Here is a 23,061-nt window from a genome sequence, read left to right as displayed (position 1 = left end):
GATTGAGTTGTGGTTTTTAGATTATTCTATGTTATGAAGAACTTTGTAGTGGTTATTTGTAGTTTTTAGGGTGTGAAACGTTATCTACTAGCAAAATTGGTAACTCACTCTAGTCTCTCCTATTAGCATCCGTCTCTCTTTTGATGATTTCATTTGTAGCTCCAACAAATGAATCTAAAAAATAGAATCCAGGCTGGGTAGGGTGGCTCATGCCTGTAATCCCAGAACTTTGGGAGGCCAAGGCAGGTAGATCACGAAGTCAGGAGCAAGACCAGCTGGCCAACACAGTGAAACCCTATCTTTACTAAAAATACAAACATCAGCCAGGTGTGGTGGCATGTGCCTGTGGTACCAGCTACTTAGGAGGCTGAGGCGGGAGTTTTGCTTGAACCCAGGAAGCAGAGATTGCAGTGAGCCGAGACCATGCCATTGCACTCCAGCCTGGGTGACAGAGTGAGACTCTGTCTCAAAAAAAAAAAAAAGAAAAGAATCCAATATACTTTGCAATGCAGAATACTGGATTACCGCTCCTTTTACATCTTAATAAAGTGAGTGCCAGTGTTTTTAAGAGTTGCGTGTGGCAGAGTTTTTTTTTGAGCTCAGATCTTCTAATTCTTAATTGATAATAAACTGCTTCTGTGAATTGAACACCCACAGAAAATAGTGGAATGGTGTATGGTTTTCAAATACCTAAGAATTGGTAATAGCCATGTTTTAGCATTTTTAGCATGGTAAGTAAATATATTCTACCAGTGATGATTATACTTTATTACTTTGTTATTCAAGTTAGGTAGGCCTGTTAGAAAAGTCCAGTATTCCTAATCAGATACGCAGTTTTTAAAAGCAGGCATAAACTCTTCACCACAATTTTAATTACAGTTGTCCCTCAGTATACATGGGGGATTGGTTCCAGGACCCTTGTATATACCCAACCCTGCACAATACTGAAGTCCACCTGTGTATACGAAAAGTTGGCCCACTGTGTACATGGATTTTGCATTCCAAGATTTTTTTTGGTTCAAAACAATTTGCTTGTGAGTAGAACCAAGTAATTCAAAGCCACGTTGTTCAAGGGGTCAACTGTTTAAGCCAATCATAAAATACTATGTCTGAGGAAACAAGCTTCAATCCTCAGTGGCTAGTTTTTATTAGAATAGGTGTGTATATCTAATTATTAATATTTTGCTGTTAATAGCTTTGTAATTCACACAAAATATACAGGCCCAGAGTAATTTTTGTTGATTTATTTTTACTACAAAGAGATTAGAGAAAAAATAACTCACTTGGCAGTAGAGAAAATGAATACCATATTGGTAATATTAAAGCAGAAAATAATTCATTTCTGATCAGTAGTGCTTTCAGTTTTCATCAGAATTATTATTTTTTTCTTGCCACTGTGAAAAAGCAGTTAAGCATGTAAAGCTTCCTTTAGAGAGGGTTCTTTTTGGATAGATCAATTTGGAACTAGCTTCTTTTTTTAAAAAAATGATACTTCAATCAACAGCATTTACTACAAGAATTGTGGACTATGGTGGACCATTAATAGGGATTTAAAGTTTTACTTAGAACTTGTAGACTTCTGATATCTTTTATTTCCCTTCTCACTACAGTTTTATTTTATTTTTTGAGATGGAGTTTCGCTCTTGTTGCCCAGGTTGGAGTGCAATGGTGCGATCTCAGCTCACCCCAACCTCTGTCTCCTGGGTTCAAGCGATTCTCCTGCCTCAGCCTCCCGAGTGGCTGGGACTACAGGTGCCCACCACCACGACCTGTTAATTTTGCATTTTTAGTAGAGATGGGGTTTCTCCATGTTGGCCAGGCTGGTCTCAAACTCCTGACTTCAGGTGGTCCGCCTGCCTGGGCCAAAGTGCTGGGATTACAGGCGGGAGCCACCGCACCCGGCCTACAGCTTATTTTCTACCTATGTTTAATAGGAAGCTTGATAACACAAGCAAATGTGATGCCATTCTGGGACTGAAATGTCTTCTTCTGAGTGTATTCAGATGAGATGTACCAGTGTTTAAAGGTTAGTTGGAAGCTATTCTCCTCGTGTGCATGTGTAATTTCTACTTACTCCATTTCCTTTTAATGAGAAAAGACTCATGTTGTCTGAATTTTCCTGTATAAAGATTTTGTTTTTGTTTTTGTTTTTGTTTGTTTGTTTTTCTGTCACCCAGGCTGGAGTGCAGTGGCTGGATCTCAGCTCACTGCAAGCTCCGCCTCCTGGGTTTGCGCCATTCTCCTGCCTCAGCCTCCCGAGTAGCTGGGACTACAGGCGCCCGCCACCTCGCCCGGCTATTTTTTTGTATTTTTTAGTAGAGACGGGGTTTCACTGTGTTAGCCAGGATGGTCTCGATCTCCTGACCTCGTGATCCGCCCATCTCGGCCTCCCAAAGTGCTGGGATTACAGGCTTGAGCCACCGAGCCCGGCCTAAAGTTTTAAAAAGTCAATTATTAGGACTTCTTTTTAAAGGAGTAAGCAATGGAAGGATCAAACATTTATTAAATATATTCAGCAAATATATAAATGTATTCAGCAAGGAAGAGAATGGGATTTACCTCAATCCTATTCATACTGCTTTGAGTTTATAAAAGTGGAGTTTTTTTATTTTTTGAGATGGAATCTTACTGTCACCCAGGCTGCAGTGCAGTGGCACGATCTCGGCTCACTGCAACTTCTGCCTCCCAGGATCCTCCCCGGGTTCAAGCGATTCTTGTCCCTCAGCCTCCTGAGTAGGTGGGATTACAAGCTTGAGCCGTCACGCCCAACTAATTTTTGTTTTTAGTAGAAATGAGGTTTCACCATGTTGGCCAGGCTGGTCTCCTACCCTCAGGAGATCTGCCCACTTCAGCCTCCCAAAGTGCTGGGATTACAGGTGTGAGCCACTGTGCCTGCCCTAAAAGTGGAGTCTTTTTTTTTTGGAGACAGTCTTCCTGTGTTGCCCAGGCTGGGGTGCAGTAGTGATCCTTGGCTCACTGCAGCCTCTGCCACCTGGGTTCAAGCGATTCTCCTGTCTCAACCACCCAAGTAGCTGGGATTAGAGGCACGTGCCACCACGCCCAGCTAATTTTTGTATTTTTAGTAGAGACGAGGTTTCACCATGTTGGCCAGACTGGTCTCAAACGCCTGACCTCAGGTGATCCGCCCGCCTCTGACTCCCAAACTGCTGGGATTACAGGCACGAGCCACGGAGCCCGGCCCAGAAGTGGGGTCTTAGAAGGAGTGGCCGTGATAAATTTCTAGTGAGTAGAAGAGGGAAGGGAGGACATAACCTTTGCATGGTATAGTGTAGCGCAGAGCTGGAAAGATTAAGATTTTAGTGAAACTTTTTGAATGAGTTAACTTTCAGTCTGTAAAATAAACAGGAAGAAGCTGGGAAGTACACTGTATCAATTGCTTACACTGAATAACCTGCGCTGCCTGTTTTTTCAGCTTCTGCTCCCAGACCACAGACCAGTGATGGAAGAAGTTACAGATCCCTATAAACCACTTTGCTCCTGGCCTTTGTGCCACTATCTTTCATCATTTCTTTTATTCATCAGTAGACTCTTTGGTGAACTCCCCACAAAGACTCCATTTCCATTTCCGGTTTCTCTTTCTCATAAGACGCTGTCACCTACTTTGTGGAGATGATGGAGGGAGTAGGGTAAGAATTCCCTCATAGTCTACCCTTACTTGGCAGCTGAAGCCTCAAATCCTTAGAAGTTGCAACGTTAACTGCTCCTCTATCTTGCCTCCCATCCTTCCTTTACCTAGAACTTGTTCTCATATAATAGTATATATAACATCTTCAGTTTCCCCCGTATGCGCAGGTGTTTCTTTTGGCTTTTAAATATCTACATTTCTTTTTTCTTTTTCTTCTTTGAGACAGAGTCTTGCTGTGTTACCCAGGCTGGAGTGCAGTGGTGTGATCTCGGCTCACTGCAGCCTCCGCCTCCCGGGTTCAAGCACTTGTGCCTCAGCCTCCCAAGTAACTGGGGTTACAGGTACCCGCCACCATGCCCAGCTAACTTTTATATTTTTAATAAAGACAGGGATCTACTGATTTAGGAACCCTGTTTTCCTTAAAAATTGTAATTTTTTTTTTCCAAGATGGAGTTTCCCTCTTGTTGCCCGGCTGAGTGCAATGGCACAATCTCGCCTCACCACAACCTCTGCCTCCTGGGTTCAAGTAATTCTCCTGCCTCAGCCTCACGAGTAGCTGGGACTACAGGCGCCCGCCACCACAACTGGCTAATTTTGTATTTTTAGTAGAGAGGGGGTTTCTCCATGTTGGTCAGGCTGGTCTCGAACTCCCAACCTCAGGTGATCCATCTACCTTGGCCTCCCAAAGTACTAGGATTACAGGTGTGAGCCACCACACCTGACCCAAAAATTGTAATTCTTTTTTCTTTCCTCACAACCTCTCCTGTGTGTGTACGTAATCTATCTTTAGTTTCTACTGCTTTCCACTCATTTTTACTATTTTTTAAAATTATTTTTCATTTTTAGAGATGGGATGTCATTCTCTCCTAGGCTAGAATGCAGGGACACAATTATAACTTGCTGCAGCCTCAACTCCTGGCCTCAAGCAAACCTGCCTCACCGTCCCAAGTAGCTGGGACTACAGTCAGGCACCACCACGCCCAGCTAATTTTTAAAAAAATGTTAGAGACCGGGGTGGGAGGTGGGGTGCCCTCACTGTGTTGCTCAGGCCTCTTGAACTCCTGGCCTCAAGCAATCCTCCCACCTTAGCCTCCCAAGTAGCTGGGATTACAGGCACAAGCAAGGGTTGACTAATTTTTTAACTCCTAAAAATATACTCAGTCCTAGGATAGCATAGAGTTTACTATATTAAGGACCTTAAAATCTTGTTGAATATTCAAACATTAATCTATAAGCTTGGTCAGTTCAGGGCTAGCATAGTATGTTGCTATTACAATGGATGTGTTCATACATGTAGATAGGAGGAATGAGGCCTGTTACAGAGAACTTGATAGAATTTAGTGTAGATGTAGAAGGTAATAAGCAATCGGATGACAATAGTGCATTTGAAAAGGTACATCTGGCAACTAATTCTACAGCATTGTAGCATTAGTATGGAATATATGAATAGACAAATTAGTCATTGTAGTTGAAATCTCCCTAAAAACATAAATTAAAAACTGCCCTTAAATAGCTTAATATCTTTCGAATAACAATTTTAGGAAGCCCAGGATAACAAAAACCTATATATGCATCGGATAAATGTTATTTGCTGGGGATGACAAATACGTCACCCACCATTGTGACCCACGCTCATAACATATTATGTATCATGGAACTTGTTGCTGAAGTAACTAGAATGTGTTGAGAGTTTATAGAACAGCTCTCTGGGCAGCTCTTTTAACTAATCAACTTTGGCACTGGGATTAAACATTTTTATACCTTCTAGCATTTAGCAATTCATGCCAATTGAGGTGTCATTGAAGAGTTGGGGCTTGAATGAGAGGATCTCTCATCCTTATTTTTCTTTTGCTCTCTGACCCGAACTTTCTGATCTGTGGTCTTTATATCCTCCACATGTTACCACTATAAGTCGTATCTGGATGCGTTCATGCTGATCCATCTTCCAGTCTCACCTTCCAGTTGGTCCTACTTCATAATCCTTCAGGTTTAATTCAAAACCTAATTTATCCATGATACAGTTTTCTCTGAACTCGTAAGTAAGCCCCATCACTCTTAGCCCTTTTTTGGGCTCATTCTCTAATTGGCCTGTCTGGGTTCCATAATTAGATTGCAATCCTCCAGGAAAAGGATTGTATCTGACAGCCTCTTCTATTTCCATAGTAAATACTAGCTGATTGACTGTTGGTAAAGTTTACGTCATACAGCAGAAATGGCTTCTTCAGTAAAACAGACTGAAGAATGTGCTAGAGACTGGTTGCAATACAAGTGAGGTCTAATTGGTTTTAAATGAAGCATTTTCCATTCTTTCATTACTTGAGTGGTTTCAATTTGGAGTATCTTCGGTTCTACCTTTAATTCCCACATTTAGATTATGGTCAGATCATTTTCTGTTCCTCAGTTTTGGCTCCAGACCAAGATTTTAGATTTTAATACTATTCTAATCTTGCTTTATCCAACAACAATAAAATCTTGCCAAAAGGACAAGTACTATTGAAGATATTTCTTGTATTTTCATTAAGAAGAGCTATTTTATAAAAGGGATGGATGATATAAAGTATTTATATAACGTTTTTAATGAGAATTTTGAGCCCAATTAGCACATGTTTGTTTTCTCTCCAGCAACCATAGTTAAGTCCATCAAATCTCGACTTAGATCATCTGGTAATACAATGAAGTTGGGAAACGGTTTAGGTCGTATCTCAGAGGGTCCTCTCCTCTCACCATCCAAGTTTCTGCAGCAACAGTGTTAAGAAAGGATCCTGGCCGGGCGCGGTGGCTCACGCCTGTAATCCCAGCACTTTGGGAGGCAGAGGCGAGCGGATCACGAGGTCAGAAGATCGAGACCAGCCTGGCCAACATGATGAAACCCCCGTCTCTACTAAAAATACAAAAACTAGCCGGGCGAGGTGGCGGGCACCTGTAGTCCCAGCTACTCGGGAGGCTGAGGCAGGGGAATCGCTTGAACCCGGGGAGCGGAGCTTGCAGTGAGCCGAGATCACGCCACTGCACTCCAGCCTGGGCGACAGAACGAGACTCCGTCTCAAAAAAAAAAAAAAAAAACAAACTTAATTTAATGCTTAGCCTAATCCTCCACTACTGAGGGAGCAAGGCGGAGAAGTTTTGATGCGGAGCGTTGTCTGGAAGATGTTTTTGTAGAGGCATTTTAGAAATGCCCCTGGCAGGGTAGAGTAGGGGCTGCTCCGGATTTGTGAGTCCGTTTTAATTCCCCTTGAAAAGCTCGCCATGTGGGCGGGGGCAAGGCCCGGCTGCGCCGGGGGGCACCGCGGTGCTGCCCGTCACGGGAACCGGCGGGGTCCGGGAGCCCCTTTCTCCGCCCACCCAGCGGTCCGGCCGCGCATGCGCCGAGCTGAGGGCCCAGTGTTGTCGGCTGGGAAATGGCGGCCGCGGGCTTGGTCGCGGTGGCCGCGGCGGCCGAGTACTCTGGCACCGTAGCGTCGGGAGGCAACCTCCCCGGTGTTCACTGCGGCCCAAGCTCCGGGGCAGGCCCCGGTTCTGGCCCGGGCTCGTGGAGCCGCTCTCTCGATCGAGCCCTGGAGGAGGCGGCGGTCACCGGGGTGCTGAGCCTGAGCGGCCGGAAACTGAGGGAGTTTCCCCGGGGAGCGGCCAACCACGACCTGACGGACACCACCCGGGCGGGTGAGCGGGGCGGGGGCGCCTCTGCCCGCGGGAGACCGGGCGCCGGGAGCCGCCCCGGCCGGGGAGGCGGGTGCGGGGAGTTACGGGAGCTCGTCCTGTAGGCGCCGGGTCCGGACCCGGGTAACGGGGAGAAGCCGACGGCCCAGCCCCGCGGGCCTGCGCCAGCCCCGAGCCTGGGGAGAGGCGGCGGGCGGCGGCATCTCGGGGAAGGGCGCCGGAGTGATTGATGGATGGTTTCTTAGTCTTTCTGAGGAAACTCAACTTCTGCAGCGGCGGAGGGTGGACGCGTGCCCCGCCCCGGTTCCTGCAGGCCCTTTCGGATTCGGGGTGCCGGATGGAGCTGCTCAGAGATCCGAGCAGCAGGGCTGCCTCCGGGCGGGCTGCGTTGTCCGGGGAGGGTCGGTCTCAGCCCTGGCGGTTTTCCGAAAGAAGTGTTGGGGGTGTGTGTTTAAAGTGAACCCGAAAGAAGTGTTGGGTGTGTGGGTTTGAACCCGAAAGAAGTGTTGCGGGGTGTGTGTGTTTGAACCCGAAATAAGTTTTGGGGAGCGTGTGTGTTTGAACCCGAAAGAAGTGTTGCGGGGGTGTGTTTAAAGTGAACCCGAACGCTGGAACTTTTCTTCGCCTCCATCTAGTTGACTTACAAAATATACTTGTAAAAATAGCCAGAACCCACCTTCCGACTCCCTTGAGTTTCCTCTCCCACTCCTCATGTCCTCCAAAATAAAAGTTGAAGAAAGCTCCTTAGAAAAGATAGTCTAACATATCTATGCTTGCTATTCCTTTTTAAAGCATTACTTCGTGTTATGTATGTTTTCGAAAACAGGAAAGAGGATAAGAAAGTAGGTATTATTGGCTTTCTTAGTTGTAGGGAACAGTGTCTGGTGCCTGAGTTGTTGTTCATCATGTTTGCGGTGAGGGTCATCACTGCTCACCGCAGCCTCCACCTCAGCCTCCCGAGTAGCTGGGACTACGGGCACGCGCCACCACGCCCAGCTAATTTTGTGTGTGTGTGTATGTATGTGTATGTGTATATATATATGTGTGTGTATATATATATATATATATATATGTGTGTGTGTGTGTGTGTGTTTTGAGACGGTATCTTGCTCTTGTGGCCCAGGCTGGAGTGGAATGACACAATCTCGGCTCATTGCAACCTCTGCCTCCCGGGCTCAGGTGATCCTCCCACCTCAGCTCCCCGAGTAGCTGGGACTACAGGCGCCCGCCACCATACCCGGCTAATTTTTGGATTTTTAGTAGAGACGGGATTTCACCATGTTGGCCACGCTGGTCTCGAACTCCTGACCTCAGGTGATTTCGCCTGCCTCGGCCTCCCAAAGTGTGGGATTACAGGCGTGAGCTACCGCGTCCAGTCAATTTTTTTTTTTTTTTTTTTTTTTTTTTTGTAGAGATGGGGATTCGCTGTGTTGCCCAGGCTGGTCTCCAACTCCTGGGCTCAAGCTATCCTCTGGCCTCAACCTCACAAAAGGCTGGGATTACAGGCGTGAGCCACTGTGGCTGGCAGTACTTGGTGTCTTATTTTATTTTAAAATCTTAGATTGAGCACGTTTTCTATGCTTTGCAGCCGTTAAAAGTTGATAAGTATTACATATGATTCACTCATTTTGGAAAAATAAACAAAACTGTTAAACTAAATCAAGAAGCTGTTTTTTCCAAAGAAACTTTTGCTATAGTTTAAAATAGAAGAAATTAAATGCCTGCTTATTTAATCTCTTTTTGGAAACAGTTGAACTGAATATTTTTTAGTGAATTACATTAAAGTTTCTTGCTAAGGTAAATATGAGCAGCCACTTGCCTTTTGTGTGTGTTCTGGTAGACAGCATCTAAAATTATCGTTCATACCCCAGATTTCCTGCTTCTGTTTAGGAGATGGCTATATGGTATAGTGATTTCATATTGGTGTGAGTCATTTCAGTGTTACTACATCAAGCCTGAAGCTAAAGAACAAGTTGATTACAGGAGTCTATCTAGCCCATTATCTCACCTGCTTTTCAGTAGTTCTAGGAGCAACGTGTTGAGTCCTTAAGAAGTATTTTATTGACTAAGAAAATCCAAGTGCATTTATGGAGAATAGTAAGTAATACCAAAGAGGTTTTTCCTTACTGTGCCCTGAGTTTTTAAGTATGGCGTTGCCCACACTTTAATAGTTTTCTATAGAAACCACATTTTTTAGTTGACTTTTTATCTGGTCAAAAAGTGCAAAAAAGAAGATTACAAGGCATTTTATAACCTATTAGACTAGATTCATTTCTAACATGTAGTAATCGGTTATGAAATATAAAAAATATTTGGCAGACCTTAGTCATTACCCAGTCTCTGAATTGTTTTAAACATAATGCTGATGACGTCATTTATTGGGTATTCACTATTTGTGATTCATTGTGTTAGATATTTTGAAATATATTGCCTTGTTAAAGGCACACAACAATTTGTGGATTAAATATTATCCCCACTTTACATGTGAGGGATCACCTAGAGAAAGTCATATGGCTATTACCACTGCACGGTATCAGTGGTAGAATTTTGGCCCAGGTTGTAGCTATTATCACTCTATAGTATCAGTGGCAGAATTTTGGCCCAGGTTGTAGCTGTTATCACTCTACGGTATCAGTGGTAGAATTTTGGCCCAGATTGTAGCTATTACCACTGCACGGTATCAGTGGCAGAATTTTGGCCCAGGTTGTAGCTGTTATCACTCTACGGAATCAGTGGTAGAATTTTGACCCAGGTTATAGCTATTATCACTCTATAGTATCAGTGGTAGAATTTTGGCCCAGGTTGTAGCTGTTATCACTCTACGGTATCAGTGGTAGAATTTTGGCCCAGATTGTAGCTATTATCACTATATAGTATCAGTGGCAGAATTTTGGCCCAGGTTCGTCTAACTCTGTTCTTTCCACTGTACCGTGCAGCCTCTTCATGTAGAAATAGGTATTGCTGTTCCTGTTTTTACAGATGGTGGAAACCAGCATTTAGAGATATTCAACACTTTGCTCAAAGATCTGTGGCTAAAGGACAGAGAAGAGGGTATTAGCCATGATTTTACTCTAGTTTGAGGTGACTCCAAAAGCCATAGTCTGTTTTTATGGCAGGTACTTTGATTAATTCGGGACCAACTTATGGTAGTTATTAGGTAGCTTAGACCTTATAGAAAATTTAAAGCCAAGTAAAATTAGTTGAATGCTAATATATAAAAGTTGCCTCACATACTGTTCCCTCATAATGTATAGCGGGTACATGGTAGAGCTGTTGTCCTTCGAATTCATATCCTAGGGAACAGCATATATTACCCATATTTATAATTAGACATGATTTTGAATTTATTGGGAACGTTTTCTTGAGACTTTCTGTACTCTTTATTTTAAAAGGTTAATCTGGCCGGGCCTGGCTCTCGCCTATAATCCCAGCACTTTGGGAGGCCAAGGCGGGCGGATCACCTGAGATCGGAAGTTCCAGACCAGTCTGGCCAACATGGTGAAACCCGGTCTCTACTAAAAATACAAAAATTAGCCAGGTATGATGGCGGGTGCTTGTAATCCCAGCTGTGTGAGAGGCACAAGACTCACTTGAACCCAGGAGGCGGAGGTTGCAGTGAGCTGCGATTGTGCCACTGCGCTCCAGCCTGGGCGACAGAGTAAGTGCTATCTCAAAAAAAAAAAAAAGAAAAATGAAAAAGGTTAATCTTTTGGAAACGGGGAATATTTATTTGGGAATGGGTGACTTGATACAGTGGACAAGAAATCACAGAAGACTTCTTGAAGCAGAAAGGATATAACTTGGATTTGGGCAAGCAGAAACAAGAAGGAAAGCCATTGTAGGCAGTGGTGGACAGCGTGCAAAAAATGTCAGAGTATAAGGGACATCAGTTAATTTTGCCAGGCCATCATTCAATCCCTTCTGGTAACAGGACTCCCATTTTCCCAGGGAACCACCCTCTCAGTTAAGTGAACGCCACCCTGACATACGGTATGCCAGTGACTCAGGCCCAGCTCATGGTCAGTCAGTCTGCAGTCCATTGCTCTGGCCGTAGTGATTGTTCAGAGGTGGGCACATTTTGCAATGAGCACAGATAAGTAACTGAATTTTTTGTTGAACTGTTGAGAAAGAGGCATGCTTTGAGTCCTGGGGTTGCTGAGAGAATAGGATGTGAGCCTGGAAGTTACCAATAAGTGGAAAGCAGAGCCAAAAGATGGAGACAGTGAGACCAAGTTCTGATGGCAGTGTTTGTACCTTTGGGTCAGCCGCCATGCTTAAAGTCAGTGCTATCTCTGTACTTTCAGATTATGTGAGCTAGTAAATTCTCCTTTCTGCTTAAGGTGAGTAAAAAAAATTTTGTTTTTGAGACGGAGTCTTGCTCTGTCGCCCAGGCTGGAGTGCAGTGGCGTGATCTCGGCTCACTGCAAATTCTGCCTCCCAGGTTCAAGCAATTCTCCTGCCTCAGCCTCCTGAGTAGCTGGGATTACAGGCACCCGCCACCACGCCTGGCTAATTTTTATATATATAGTAGAGACAGGGTTTCACCATATTGGCCAGGCTGGTCTTGATCTCCTGACCCTGTGATCCGCCCGCCTCGGCCTCCCAAAGTGCTGGGATTATAGACGTGAGCCACCGCACCCGGCCAGAATTTTTTGATGATAAAAAGGTCCTGACTAATACAGTGAAACCGCTCATCATGATACTGTGATGAGACCAATTTGGTCAAAATAAATTACTGGATTAGTGAATATAAGAGCTGCCTTTCACATATGAGGAAGCTAGATAGCCGATAGGTTTAGAGACAGGTCAGCATTCATTCAACAGACATTTCTTGACTAAAGGATTTTGGCAGTTATCAGTGTACAAAGAGGACCAAGACATCCCCTGCCCTGAAAGCACTCAAGAGATCTAATGGGGAGATAGACAGGTGGAAGGATTGTTTGAATTGTATAATAGCTAAACTTTTATGCTGGGTAATGTAGAGGAAACAAACATGAGGCCTTATGAATATTTTTAAATCTAGTAATCTGGTTGGGTAGCTGCATAGTAGAAAGCTGTGAGGGTACGAAATCCTGGTACACTGAGATTATACTGGTAAATGAAAATGTACAAATGCTGACTGAATTTATTTAAGAAATAAAGGACAGAAGGAGTCCAAGATAACTTTAAACTGTAAGACTAGAAAGATAGTAATGCTATTGCTTATAATAGTAGCTGACATTTATTGAGGTCTTAACATATTCCAGGTATTGTGCTAAGCTCTGTGTGTGTGTGTGTATATATATATATATTATATATAAAACATGAACAAAAACAACCATAGTGAGTTTTTGACCCCATTTTACATGTGAGAAAATTGAGGGTCAGGAGATTAATTTGATCAAAGTCTTACAGCTAATAAGTGACAGAACTAGGATTCAATTTCTGATGCATTTGACCCTAAAACTTGTGTTATTGATCAATAATTATACTGACAAGTTAGGTTCCTATAATTTCTTTGGTTTGCCCAATATCTTTGAAGGCTTGGTACCACAGCTAGTGAATCATGTGGGACAAATAGAAACTAGAGTTTTAGAATGTAGAGTGAGACTTTGGGAGGTTGAGGTGGGTGGATCACGAGGTCAGGAGTTCAAGACCAGCCTGGCCAACATGGTGAGACCCTGTCTCTACTAAAAATACAAAAAATTAGCTGGGCATGGTGGCACATGCCTGTAATCCCAGCACTTTGGGAGGCCGAGGTGGGATCACCCAAGGTCTGGAGCTCAAAACCAGCCTGGCTAACATGGTGAAACCCCTTCTCTACTAAAAATACAAAAAATTAGCCGGGTGTGGTGGTGCACACCTGTAATCCCAGCTACTTGGGAGGCTGAGGCAGGAGAATTGCTTGAACCCTGGAGGCAGAGGTTGCGGTGAGCCAAGATCACACCATTGCACTCCAGCCTGGGCAACAAGAGCAAAACTCCGTCTCAAAAAAAAAAAAAAAAAAAAAATGTAGAGTGAGGTTAAGACTGTGGAATAAATTCAAGAGAGTCATAGTGAGAGTTTATAAGATTCTTGGAGGAAGGACGTAGAGGTAGGCACTGCCAACTCAGGGAGATACCAGCATTTTAAAAGGTGGAAAGAGGAGTCAGTCTGGGAAAAAACAAAAACAGAAAAAAGATTCAGTAACTAGGCCTGTACTAGAATTCACAGAATCCTAAAACTAGGCCAGGCGCAGTGGCTCACACCTGTAATCCCAGCACTTTGGGAGGCCGAGGCAGGTGGATCACCTGAGGTCAGGGGTTCGAGACCAGTCTGCCCAACACGGTGAAACTCCGTCTCTACTAAAAATACAAAAATTAGCTGGTTGCCGTTGGCGGGCGCCTATAATCCTAGCTACTCAGCAGACAGGCAGGGGAATTGCTTGCGCCGGGGAGGCGGAGGTTGCAGTGAGCCGAGATGGTGCCTCTGCACTCCAGCCTGGGCAACAGAGCTAGACTCAAAAAGGAAGGAAGGAAAAGAAAAATCCTAAAACCAGAAGGAACCATAGTGACCTTCTGAGTTATTTCACAAATGAGAAGCAATCTGAAGCTGGGTGCAGTGGCTCACGCCTGTAATCCTAGCACTTTAACACTTTGGAAGGCTGAAGCAGGTGGATCGCTCGAGCCCAGGGGTTGGAGATCAGCCTAGGCAACGTTGCAAACCTCATCTCTCAAAAAAAAATACGAAAATTAGTTTTGGTGGAATGCACCTGTAGTCGCAGCTACCTGGGAAGCTGAGGTGGGAGACTGAGTCTGCAGTGAGTGGAGATGGCGCCACTGCTCTCCAGTGTGGGCAACAGAGTGAGACTCTGTCTCAAAAAATAAATAAATAAAAATAAGAGAGAAGCAATCTCAGATTAAATGATATTCTTAAGGTTATATAGTGAGGTGATACTGTTTTACAGAAGGCAAATAAGAGTCATAGCTGAAGCTAGAAGAAAACTTGAATGAAATACAGAAAACAAGAAACCAAAGACTCAACATTGCGGTAAAGCCTACAGGTGAGAGCAGGATGCTGTGGGGAGGTGGACTAAGGTTACACACACAAAAAGGAAACAAATTGACATGTAGCAGGTGAACCAAAGTAATGCAGTGTTATTGGAGCTATGAGAAAATTTTCAAGAAATTAATACTTTCTAGGTAAGAAGGATGAGGACTGCTAAAATGCCATTTAATTTTCCAAGGCGGCAGTCCGTAACTCACAAAATTATGGTTTCATTAGTCTTGGAAATACGGACTAGAGTACCAGGTCTTAATTTGAGATTGTGTTTTTTCTTGGATCGTTGTTTATGTCTATTTTGTAACAATCGCAGTATATGCACTATGAATTTTTCTAGAACTGTGCTGTCTAGTATGGTAACAACTAGCCGTAAGTGGTTATTAAAATAGAAATGTAAAACTCGATTCTTCATTTGCAGTAGCCACATTTTGAGTGCTCACTAGCCACATATGTCATTTTGGACAGTACCTTGGACCCACCTCCTGTCTGTCATGTTGGACAGCACAGATATTAGAACTTTCTCATCACTGCTGGAAGTTATGTTGGATAGTATGTTAGACTCCCCTGGGATTGTTTTTAAAAGGGAAGGGGAGGTGGTAGGATGGTTTCTTTAGGGGAGGCAAGAAGATGAACCATAGATGACCATCAGAACAGTGTTGAGAGTAGGGGAGTGGCAGCAGTGTTGGGGCCAAGGATTTCCCAGGTTCCAGTTCCTTTTACAGTGGCTGTATTTGGGTGCTGGATGGTTAACGTTACTTCATATTATAACATCAAGTATGACTTTAAGTGGTATGGTTATATACATGTTTCTCATTCTTTGCAGTTCATTTGTGAAATATCCCAGTTGTGCTTGGGAAAAATGTATGGTCAATGTGGTAATTCACACAAAGGAATATTATTTTGAATTCCTGAAGCAGCCGGCAATATCAAATGAGGTGCGACTAATTTTAGAATCAAACTAGTCCTAAAAATTTAAAGCATTTCCCTATTCACTTTTAACTTCTTTGCTTTTCACAATTTCTAAATTTTTGTTTGAAGGAAGTCTTAAACCTTGGATTTTAACTTACTTCTTATTTAAAGACTGGATAATAGATTTTCCCATTAAAAACAGGTTTTTGACTAGGTGCGGTGGCTCATGCCTGTAATCCCAGCAATTTGTGAGGTCGAGGTGGGTGGATCACCTGAAGTCAGGAGTTTGAGACCACCCTGTCCAACATGGCGAAACCCCATCTCTACTAAAAATACAAAAATTAGCCAGCTGTGGTGACGCGTGCCTGTAATCCCAGCCTCAGCTACTCGGGAGGCTGAGGCAGAATTGCTTAACCCGGGAGGCAGAGGTTGCAGTGAGCTGAGATCGCATTACCGCACTCCAGCCTGGGTGACAGAGTAAGACTCCGTTAAAACAAACAAACAAACAAACAAAAAGAACAAACAGGCTGGGTGCAGTGGCTCACGCCTGTAATCCCAGCACTTTGGGAGGCCGAAGCGGGTGGATCCTGAGATCAGGAGTTCAAGACGAGCCTGGCCATGATGGTGAAACCCGTTTCTACTAAAACTACCAAAAAAAAAAAAAAAATTAGCCAGGTGTGCTGGCAGGTGTTTGTAAACTCACCTACTCAGGAGGCTGAGGCAGGAGAATCGCTTGAACCCTGGTGGTGGAGGTTGCAGTGAGCTGAGATCATGCTGATCACCCCACTATACTCCGCTCCAGCCTGGGCGACAGAGTGAGACACTGTCTCAAAAAAACAAAAAACAAAAAAACCCCACAGTTTTTAAAAAATGATTTTCATATCATACAGAGTGGGAAGGTCAGCCACAGTCTTATTAAGATTTCCAATAAATGCAACAGATTATATCCAGAATATTTATAGAATTTCTACAAACAAGAAAAAGACAACCCAGTAGAAAACTGAGAAAACACTTGAACTAGTACTTTACTAAAGAGGAATTCCAAATGGCCAATAAATATTTGAAAAGGTGCTCAACCTCATCAGTAATCAAGAGAATAGAAAATAAAACCACAGTGGGTACTCTAAAAGTTGATGATTCCAAGTACTGGAAAGAACGTGGAGCAGTGGAGACTCACACGATGCTGTGGGAGCTTGTGGGAGTGTGAACTGGTGCCTCAACTTTGAAAATGCTTAGGAACGATCCAGGAAGGTTTAACATACATGTAATACATATAAATACATATATTTATACATACTCTGTGACCCAGAAATTCCACTCTGAGATATATCCCTCAGAGAAAGTTGTGTGTATGTATACCAGGATATATAGCATGTATAAGACTGTCCATAGCATTATTCGTATTTGACAAAATAGAAACAACTTAAGTGATGATCACCAGTAGAATGGATAAATCAATTGTGTGGCAGTGAATGAGCTGGCCGGGTGTGGTGGCTCACGCCTGTAATCCCAGCACTTTGGGAGGCTGAGGCGGGTGGATCACAAGGTCAGGAGTTCGAGACCAGCCTGACCAACATGGTGAAACCCCATCTCTACTAAAAATACAAAAGGTTATCCGGGCGTGGTGGCAGACGCCTGTAATTTTAGCTACTCAGGAGGCTGAGGCAGGAGAATCGCTTGAACCTGGAGGCGGAGGTTGCAATGAGCTGAGATCACACCACAGCACTCCAGCCTGGGTGACAGAGTGAGACTCCATCTCAAAAAAAAAAAAAAAAAAAAAAAAGACAAGAAAATGAATGAGCTATAACTATATGCAATTGCAGGAATGAACCTTAGAAACATAATGTCGAGAAAGTGAAGTGTGAAGCATAATATATATAGTACAAATATATTTAGTAAAGTTCAAAAACAAAAATGTAAGTGCTAAAAGTACGAAGAAAAGGAAATAATTACCATAAAAATCAGGACGATGGTTCCCTCTAGGGGAGGAGCAAAAGGCTGTGATTAGGAAAGGGGGCTTTGTGTTGGGAGTCAGGGATGTATTTCTGAAGTATTGGAAATACTCTGTTTCATGACCTTGGTGGTGATTATATGGTTGTTCATGTTTTACTTTTTAAAAATTGAATTGTACGTTTATGATTTATTCACTTTTCATTTATGTTCTACTTTTGTTGAGGCTAACTTCCTCATTGTTAACTCATGTATTTCTCATGGCCATCTCTTTTTAAATTCTCTTCCTCTCTCTACCGTCCTCCCCCTCAGTTAGGCACTTACTGTTTCCCTAATACCCTGTGCACATTTTTCTATTGTCACAGTACACAATATCATCTTTTCTTCTAGATTGGCAGCTTCTTGGAGGAGGTATGTTAGTTTTCTGTTGCTAAGTAGCAAATTATTACAAATTTAACAGCTTAAAACACCACCCATTTATTATAGTTCCATAGGTTAGGAGTCTGGACTCAAGGTTCCGCAAGACTGAAACTAATGTGTTGGCAGGCTGGGCTCTTACCTGGAGGCTTTGGGGAACAGTTTGCTTCCAAGCTCATTCAAGTTTTGGCAGAATTCAGTCTTTGTGGTTATAAAACTGAGGTTCTCATTTCCTTTCTGGTTGTCAGCCTCAGGCCACTCTCAGGTCCTGGAGGCCACCTGCATTCTTACAACATGGCCCTGTCTATCCTCAAGCCAGCATTGGTGTGTCATCAACACTTCTCGTGCTTCCAATTTCTCAGACCTCTGCTGCTGCTATCCACAGCATTCATGTGATGAGACTGGATTTACCAAGATTGTGCCTCTTAATTCTAAAGTCAACTGATTAGTAAACGTCATGACATCTGCAAAATCCCCTCTTCCACATAAGGAAGATAGTCGGGGTATGAGATCCTGTATTCACAGTTCCAGGGATTAGAGTGGTGTCTTCGTCCATTTTTTGCTGCTATTACAGCATACCACAGACTGAGTAGTTTATAATGAGTAGAAATTTGTTGGCTTACAATTTTGGAGGTTGGAAAGATCAAGATCTAGGTGCTGCCATCTAGTGAGGGCCTTCTTGCTGTGTTACATTTTGTTGAAGATTTTTGCATCTGTGTTCATCAGTGATAGTGGCTTTTGTAATTTTATTTTTTGTATCTGGCTTTGGTATCAGGGTAATGCTGGCCTCGTAAACTGAGTTTGGAAGTATTCCTTTCTTTTCAGTTTTTTTAAAGAGTTTGAGAAGCATTGTTACTAGTTCTTCATTTGTTTGGCAGAATTCAGCAGTGAAACCATGGTTTTTCTTTGGTGAGAGACTATTACTAATTCAGTCCTTACTCATTAATCCGTTCGGATTTTGTTTCTTCATGATTCAATCTTGGCAGGTTCTATGTTCCTAGGAATTTATGCGTTTCTTCTGAGTTATCCAGTTTGTTGGTGTTTAACTTTTGAGTGTTTGTTGAATGAATGGATGCGTGAATGAGAAGGCGAAAAGAATGATTGAGAGCCTCTTCACTTTCATAGCTTTGGAAATAGTGACACCTGACTGCACTATAAAGTAACTGGTTTCAGTGGGGACCCTGGAGGTTTCAATGATACGTAGAATTCAATCAGAACATTCTCAAGGATAATACTAGTGGGTATGGTTCTCTTTGGCGTGAAAAAGTCAAGCATTCAGAACTTTTTAAATTGGTATCATAGAGGATAAGAGAAATGATGTTACATGTGCTAAGAGTTTGTCTCTCAAAATGTCAATTTCTAGGTATTTGGAAACTTTCACAATAGATTCATTGATTATAATAAAAGGAATAAAAATGTTAAACCTTATATGGAGTGAAGGAGGCTTTCTGTTTATCCCGTGTTTTCCACTTTGGTAGTTACATAAGTCTCACTTGTGTAAGGAAAATCTTAGTCAGATAATGTGGTTATGCTTCTTTTAGCCTAGAAAATTTGTGGCTTCTGGCCATCCATTATCAAGTGACAAGCTGCAGCATATTGCTTCTCAGGCTTTGGTGTTGTGCATAAAGTCACCTGGGGCACTTTTTAAAAAAAATACTTGTCCCTGGATCTGATTCCTAGAGAGATTGAGATCTGGGGTGGAGTTCATTAAACTACATTTTTAACAAGCATCCTGACGGTACTAGGTGCAGGTGGTTAAGAACCACTTGAAAAATACTTCCTTAGAATTTGCTACTTTAAGCCAGGTGTGGTGATTTGTGCCTGTAATCCCAGCTACTTGGGAGGCTGAGGCATGAGAATCACTTGAACCTGGGAGGTGGAGGTTGCAGTGAGCTGAGATTGCACCACTGCACTCAAGCCTGGGGCACAGAGTGAGACTGTTTTTTGTTTTTTGTTTAAAAAGAAAAAGAAATAGAATTTGCTCCTTTACTCTAAAAGTTATTTTGGAGGGTAGTAGTTTTTCACATCCGGTTCTATGGCATGCCATATGGGTTCGCGGGCCCTTGTGAGAAATGCAGAATTACAGGCCTCATCTCAGAATAAGAATCTGCATTTGCATTTCAGTTTAAGAAGCACTGCTCTAACGTTAACCAGGTAACTCTTTTTCCGAAGGGTCTCAGTAAGTAAATAATTGGCCTTAGTTAATTTAACCCCATATGATATGGGGAGACCAAATTGAATACTTTCAACATCAGTCTATTAAAAAATGAAAAGGGGACGGGCATGGTGGCTCATGCCTATAATCCCAGCACTTTGGGAGGCTGAGGCAGGCGGATCACTTGAAGTCAGGAGTTCAAGACCAGCCAGCCTGACCAACATGGTGAAACCCCATCTCTACCAAAAAATACAAAAATTTGCCAGGAGTGGTGGCGTGCACCTCTAAGTTAGTTCTAGCTACTAGGGAGGCTGAGGTGGGAGAATTGCTCGAACCGCAGAGGTGGAGGTTGCAGTGAGCCAAGATTGTGCCACTGCACTGGGCGACACAGTGAGACCCTGTATCAAAAGAAAAAAAAAAAAACTCACACATTTTGGGGTGGCAATAAGCAAAGAAGAAAGTTACGACACCAGTTGCCTTGTTCCTAGAATATGATGCGCTGGACATACCATGGATATGTACATGGGTAGAATTTGATGTTAGCAAGCCCTTTTAGACTGGCCTTGCCTCAGCTGTACCCCTCCTTAAGTTATACTGGAAAATAAAAAAGCCTTCATATGTCCTCCTAATAGGTGTGGTAAGGATCCAGAGTGCAGAAATCCCATTGTGTATCCAGAGCTCAATTATCTTGTCCTCACTCCTATCCTGAGGACTGGGGCTTTCTATCTAAAATTATTATACCAGAAACAGGGCTCTATTTCTCACTGGTGTATTTGTTTCTAGTACCTACTTTTAAAAGACTATTACTTGTTCAGTTGCTTATCTTGCTTGTGAAGACAATGTTTAGTAACACGAGGAACTACAAACATTCTTGTGGTCAAATCAACAGTGACCATCATAGGTTTGTTAATTTTGCTGTTTTATCATAATACTTGTAGTTAGTAAACACTTCCTTATTTTCTTTTTTTTTTTTTTTTTTGAGACGGAGTCTCGCTCTGACGCCCAGGCCAGGGTGCAGTGGCCGGATCTCGGCTCACTGCAAGCTCCACCTCCCGGGTTCACGCCATTCTCCTGCCTCAGCCTCCCGAGTAGCTGGGACCACAGGCGCCCGCCACCTCGCCCAGCTAGTTTTTTTGTATTTTTTAGTAGAGACAGGGTTTCACCGTGTTAGCCAGGATGGTCTCGATCTGTTGACCTCGTGATCCACCCGTCTCGGCCTCCCAAAGTGCTGGGATTACAGGCTTGAGCCACCACGCCCGGCCAACACTTCCTTATTTTCTAACATAAGAATGACAAATAGAACTTAAAGGCATTTCCAATAGAATCTATCTGTGCCTTGATTATCCACTCCTTTTTTTATTTTATTTTTTATTTTTTTTTGAGACAGAGTCTCACTTTGTTGCCCAGGCTGGAGTGTAGTGGTATGATCATGGCTCACTGCAACCTCCGCCTCCTGGGTTCAAGCGATTCTCCTGCCTCAGCCTCCCGAGTAGCTGGGACTTCAGGTGTGCGCCACCACTCCCAGCTAATTTTATTTATTTATTTATTTGTTTTGAGATGGAGTCTTGCCCTGTTGCCCGGGCTGGAGTGCAATGGCATGATCTTGGCTCACTGCAACCTCCGCTTCCCGGGTTCAAATTATTCTCCTGCCTCAGCCTCCCAAGTAACTGGGATTATAGGCATCTCTGACCATGCCCAGCTAGTTTTTGTATTTTCAGTAGAGACGGGGTTTCACCATGTTGGCCAGGCTGATCTCGAACTCCTGACCTAGCGATCCACCCACCTTGGCCTCCCAAAGTTCTGGGATTACAGGCGTGAGCCACCGTGCCCGGCCTCCACTCCTTTTTTCACACAAGAAGGGGATTTTTTCATAATACATATTGATTTTTTCATAGTACCCTTCATATTACCTTTTCTTTTTAGGATCTTTATGAATCTGAGAGATTCAGAATGTTAACAACTGACTGTACCTGCTGCATTCCATACTCGCATATCATTGCTTAAACCATGTGTGGCAAAACTTCTTTCCTATTCCAATGTTGATTACTACTGATAACCTGGAAATTATATTCCAAAAACAAAAAGATTTTCTAGGTTCATCTTGTTTTCCCCTCTCCTAACAAAGCAGTTATCCTTAAGGAGCCTTGGTTCATTTTAGTGAGCAATAGGATCCAGGACTACAGCCTGTCTCCTGGAGCTCATTGTCTAACATTTCACATGGCAACTGATACCAGACAAGATAACAATAAAGACAGTTTAGCTTATTTCATTTGAAGGAACAGGAGCCTTTCAAAATCATGAATGTGGTCAATTTTAACCCTTATTTTACCAAATTCTTTTTTTACCCTAATATAGAAGCTTTTCGATGGATACTCATTTATGATCCGTGTTACCAACTTTTCCCATTTTCATTCCCAGCATAGTCACATTTTATGGGCTGTGTTAGTATATATTATACCAAAGCATATTTTGAATTAAAATACCATCAAAAGTTTTAGAAATATCAACATTTAAATGTCACCTTGTGATTGCTCATTTTTAATAAATCTCCTTTTTGTGATGCCGCTGGGCCCATATATTTGAAAGCTCCTAAATTTTACTTACCTGGGTTTACTCAGTATGGTCAGTCTGATTTCCTGTCCCCATTCAGCAGATAATTCAAGGCCAGTTTCATCAAGGATTTATTTTCTTTCTTTAAACAAAGGATTACTTATGAAATATATGCATGATGACTTTCTAGCATAAACCCGAGTTACTTAAATTAACATACTAGGTCATGTAACAGCCATTACTTAATTTCAAGGTAAAATAATTTTATTATTTAGAATACACAGTACTTAATTATTTCACAAAACCTGTGCTTCTGTGAGCAGTGGTGGTCTTTGCGGAATGCAGTGGATGTCTTGCTGTCTTACATTGTGCTGCCCTGTCCAAAAGGCAGTTCTTTTCGTTTCAGGTAACTTTCCACTTTGCTTAACTTGTTATTTACTAGAGTATGTATCAAAGGTTTGAATTATTTTTAGTCTCACATTTTTCTGGAGGAAGAAACCTTCCTGCAACATACAACTATATCACAGTTGCAACTTCTTAGTAATACTGTGTTCAAGTTTCTTAGTACATTTTCCAAATGTGGGTGAACACAGAGACACACAGAGATCGTTACAAACCCAATCATTTAGTTTCTCTCAGGAGGAAGCAAACAACTATTGCTCTTAGTTGTAAATATTCCAGTCATTTTCTTGGACTAGAAATCTTGACCTGTTCTGCCAGTATACAATTCTCTTGGGCACACAGTAGCTGCCACAGA

At 42.8% G+C, this 23,061-nt stretch overlaps 1 protein-coding gene across 25 annotated transcripts in view; it reads left to right on the top strand.

Annotated features, from left to right (window-relative positions):
• The first annotated feature begins 7,026 nt into the window (after positions 1-7,026).
• LRCH3 (leucine rich repeats and calponin homology domain containing 3) overlaps positions 7,027-23,061 on the top strand; it is a 118,623-nt gene continuing 102,588 nt past the window's right edge. For 24 of the 25 annotated variants that reach the window (XR_013413449.1, XR_013413448.1, XM_077991048.1 and 21 more), the window contains exon 1: positions 7,027-7,306. Coding sequence is in view for 22 of the 25 variants with exons in the window: in XM_077991048.1 (XP_077847174.1) it covers positions 7,045-7,306 (262 nt within the window). In the remaining 3 variants the exon portion in view is untranslated. Of the gene's footprint in view, positions 7,307-10,695; positions 10,842-23,061 lie in introns of those variants that run through there. The other variant, XM_077991061.1, reaches the window with a different exon arrangement.

Source organism: Macaca mulatta, chromosome 2, assembly GCF_049350105.2.
Source record: "Macaca mulatta isolate MMU2019108-1 chromosome 2, T2T-MMU8v2.0, whole genome shotgun sequence".
Taxonomy (NCBI): domain Eukaryota; kingdom Metazoa; phylum Chordata; class Mammalia; order Primates; family Cercopithecidae; genus Macaca; species Macaca mulatta.
This window is presented reverse-complemented; position numbering and strand designations above follow the sequence as displayed.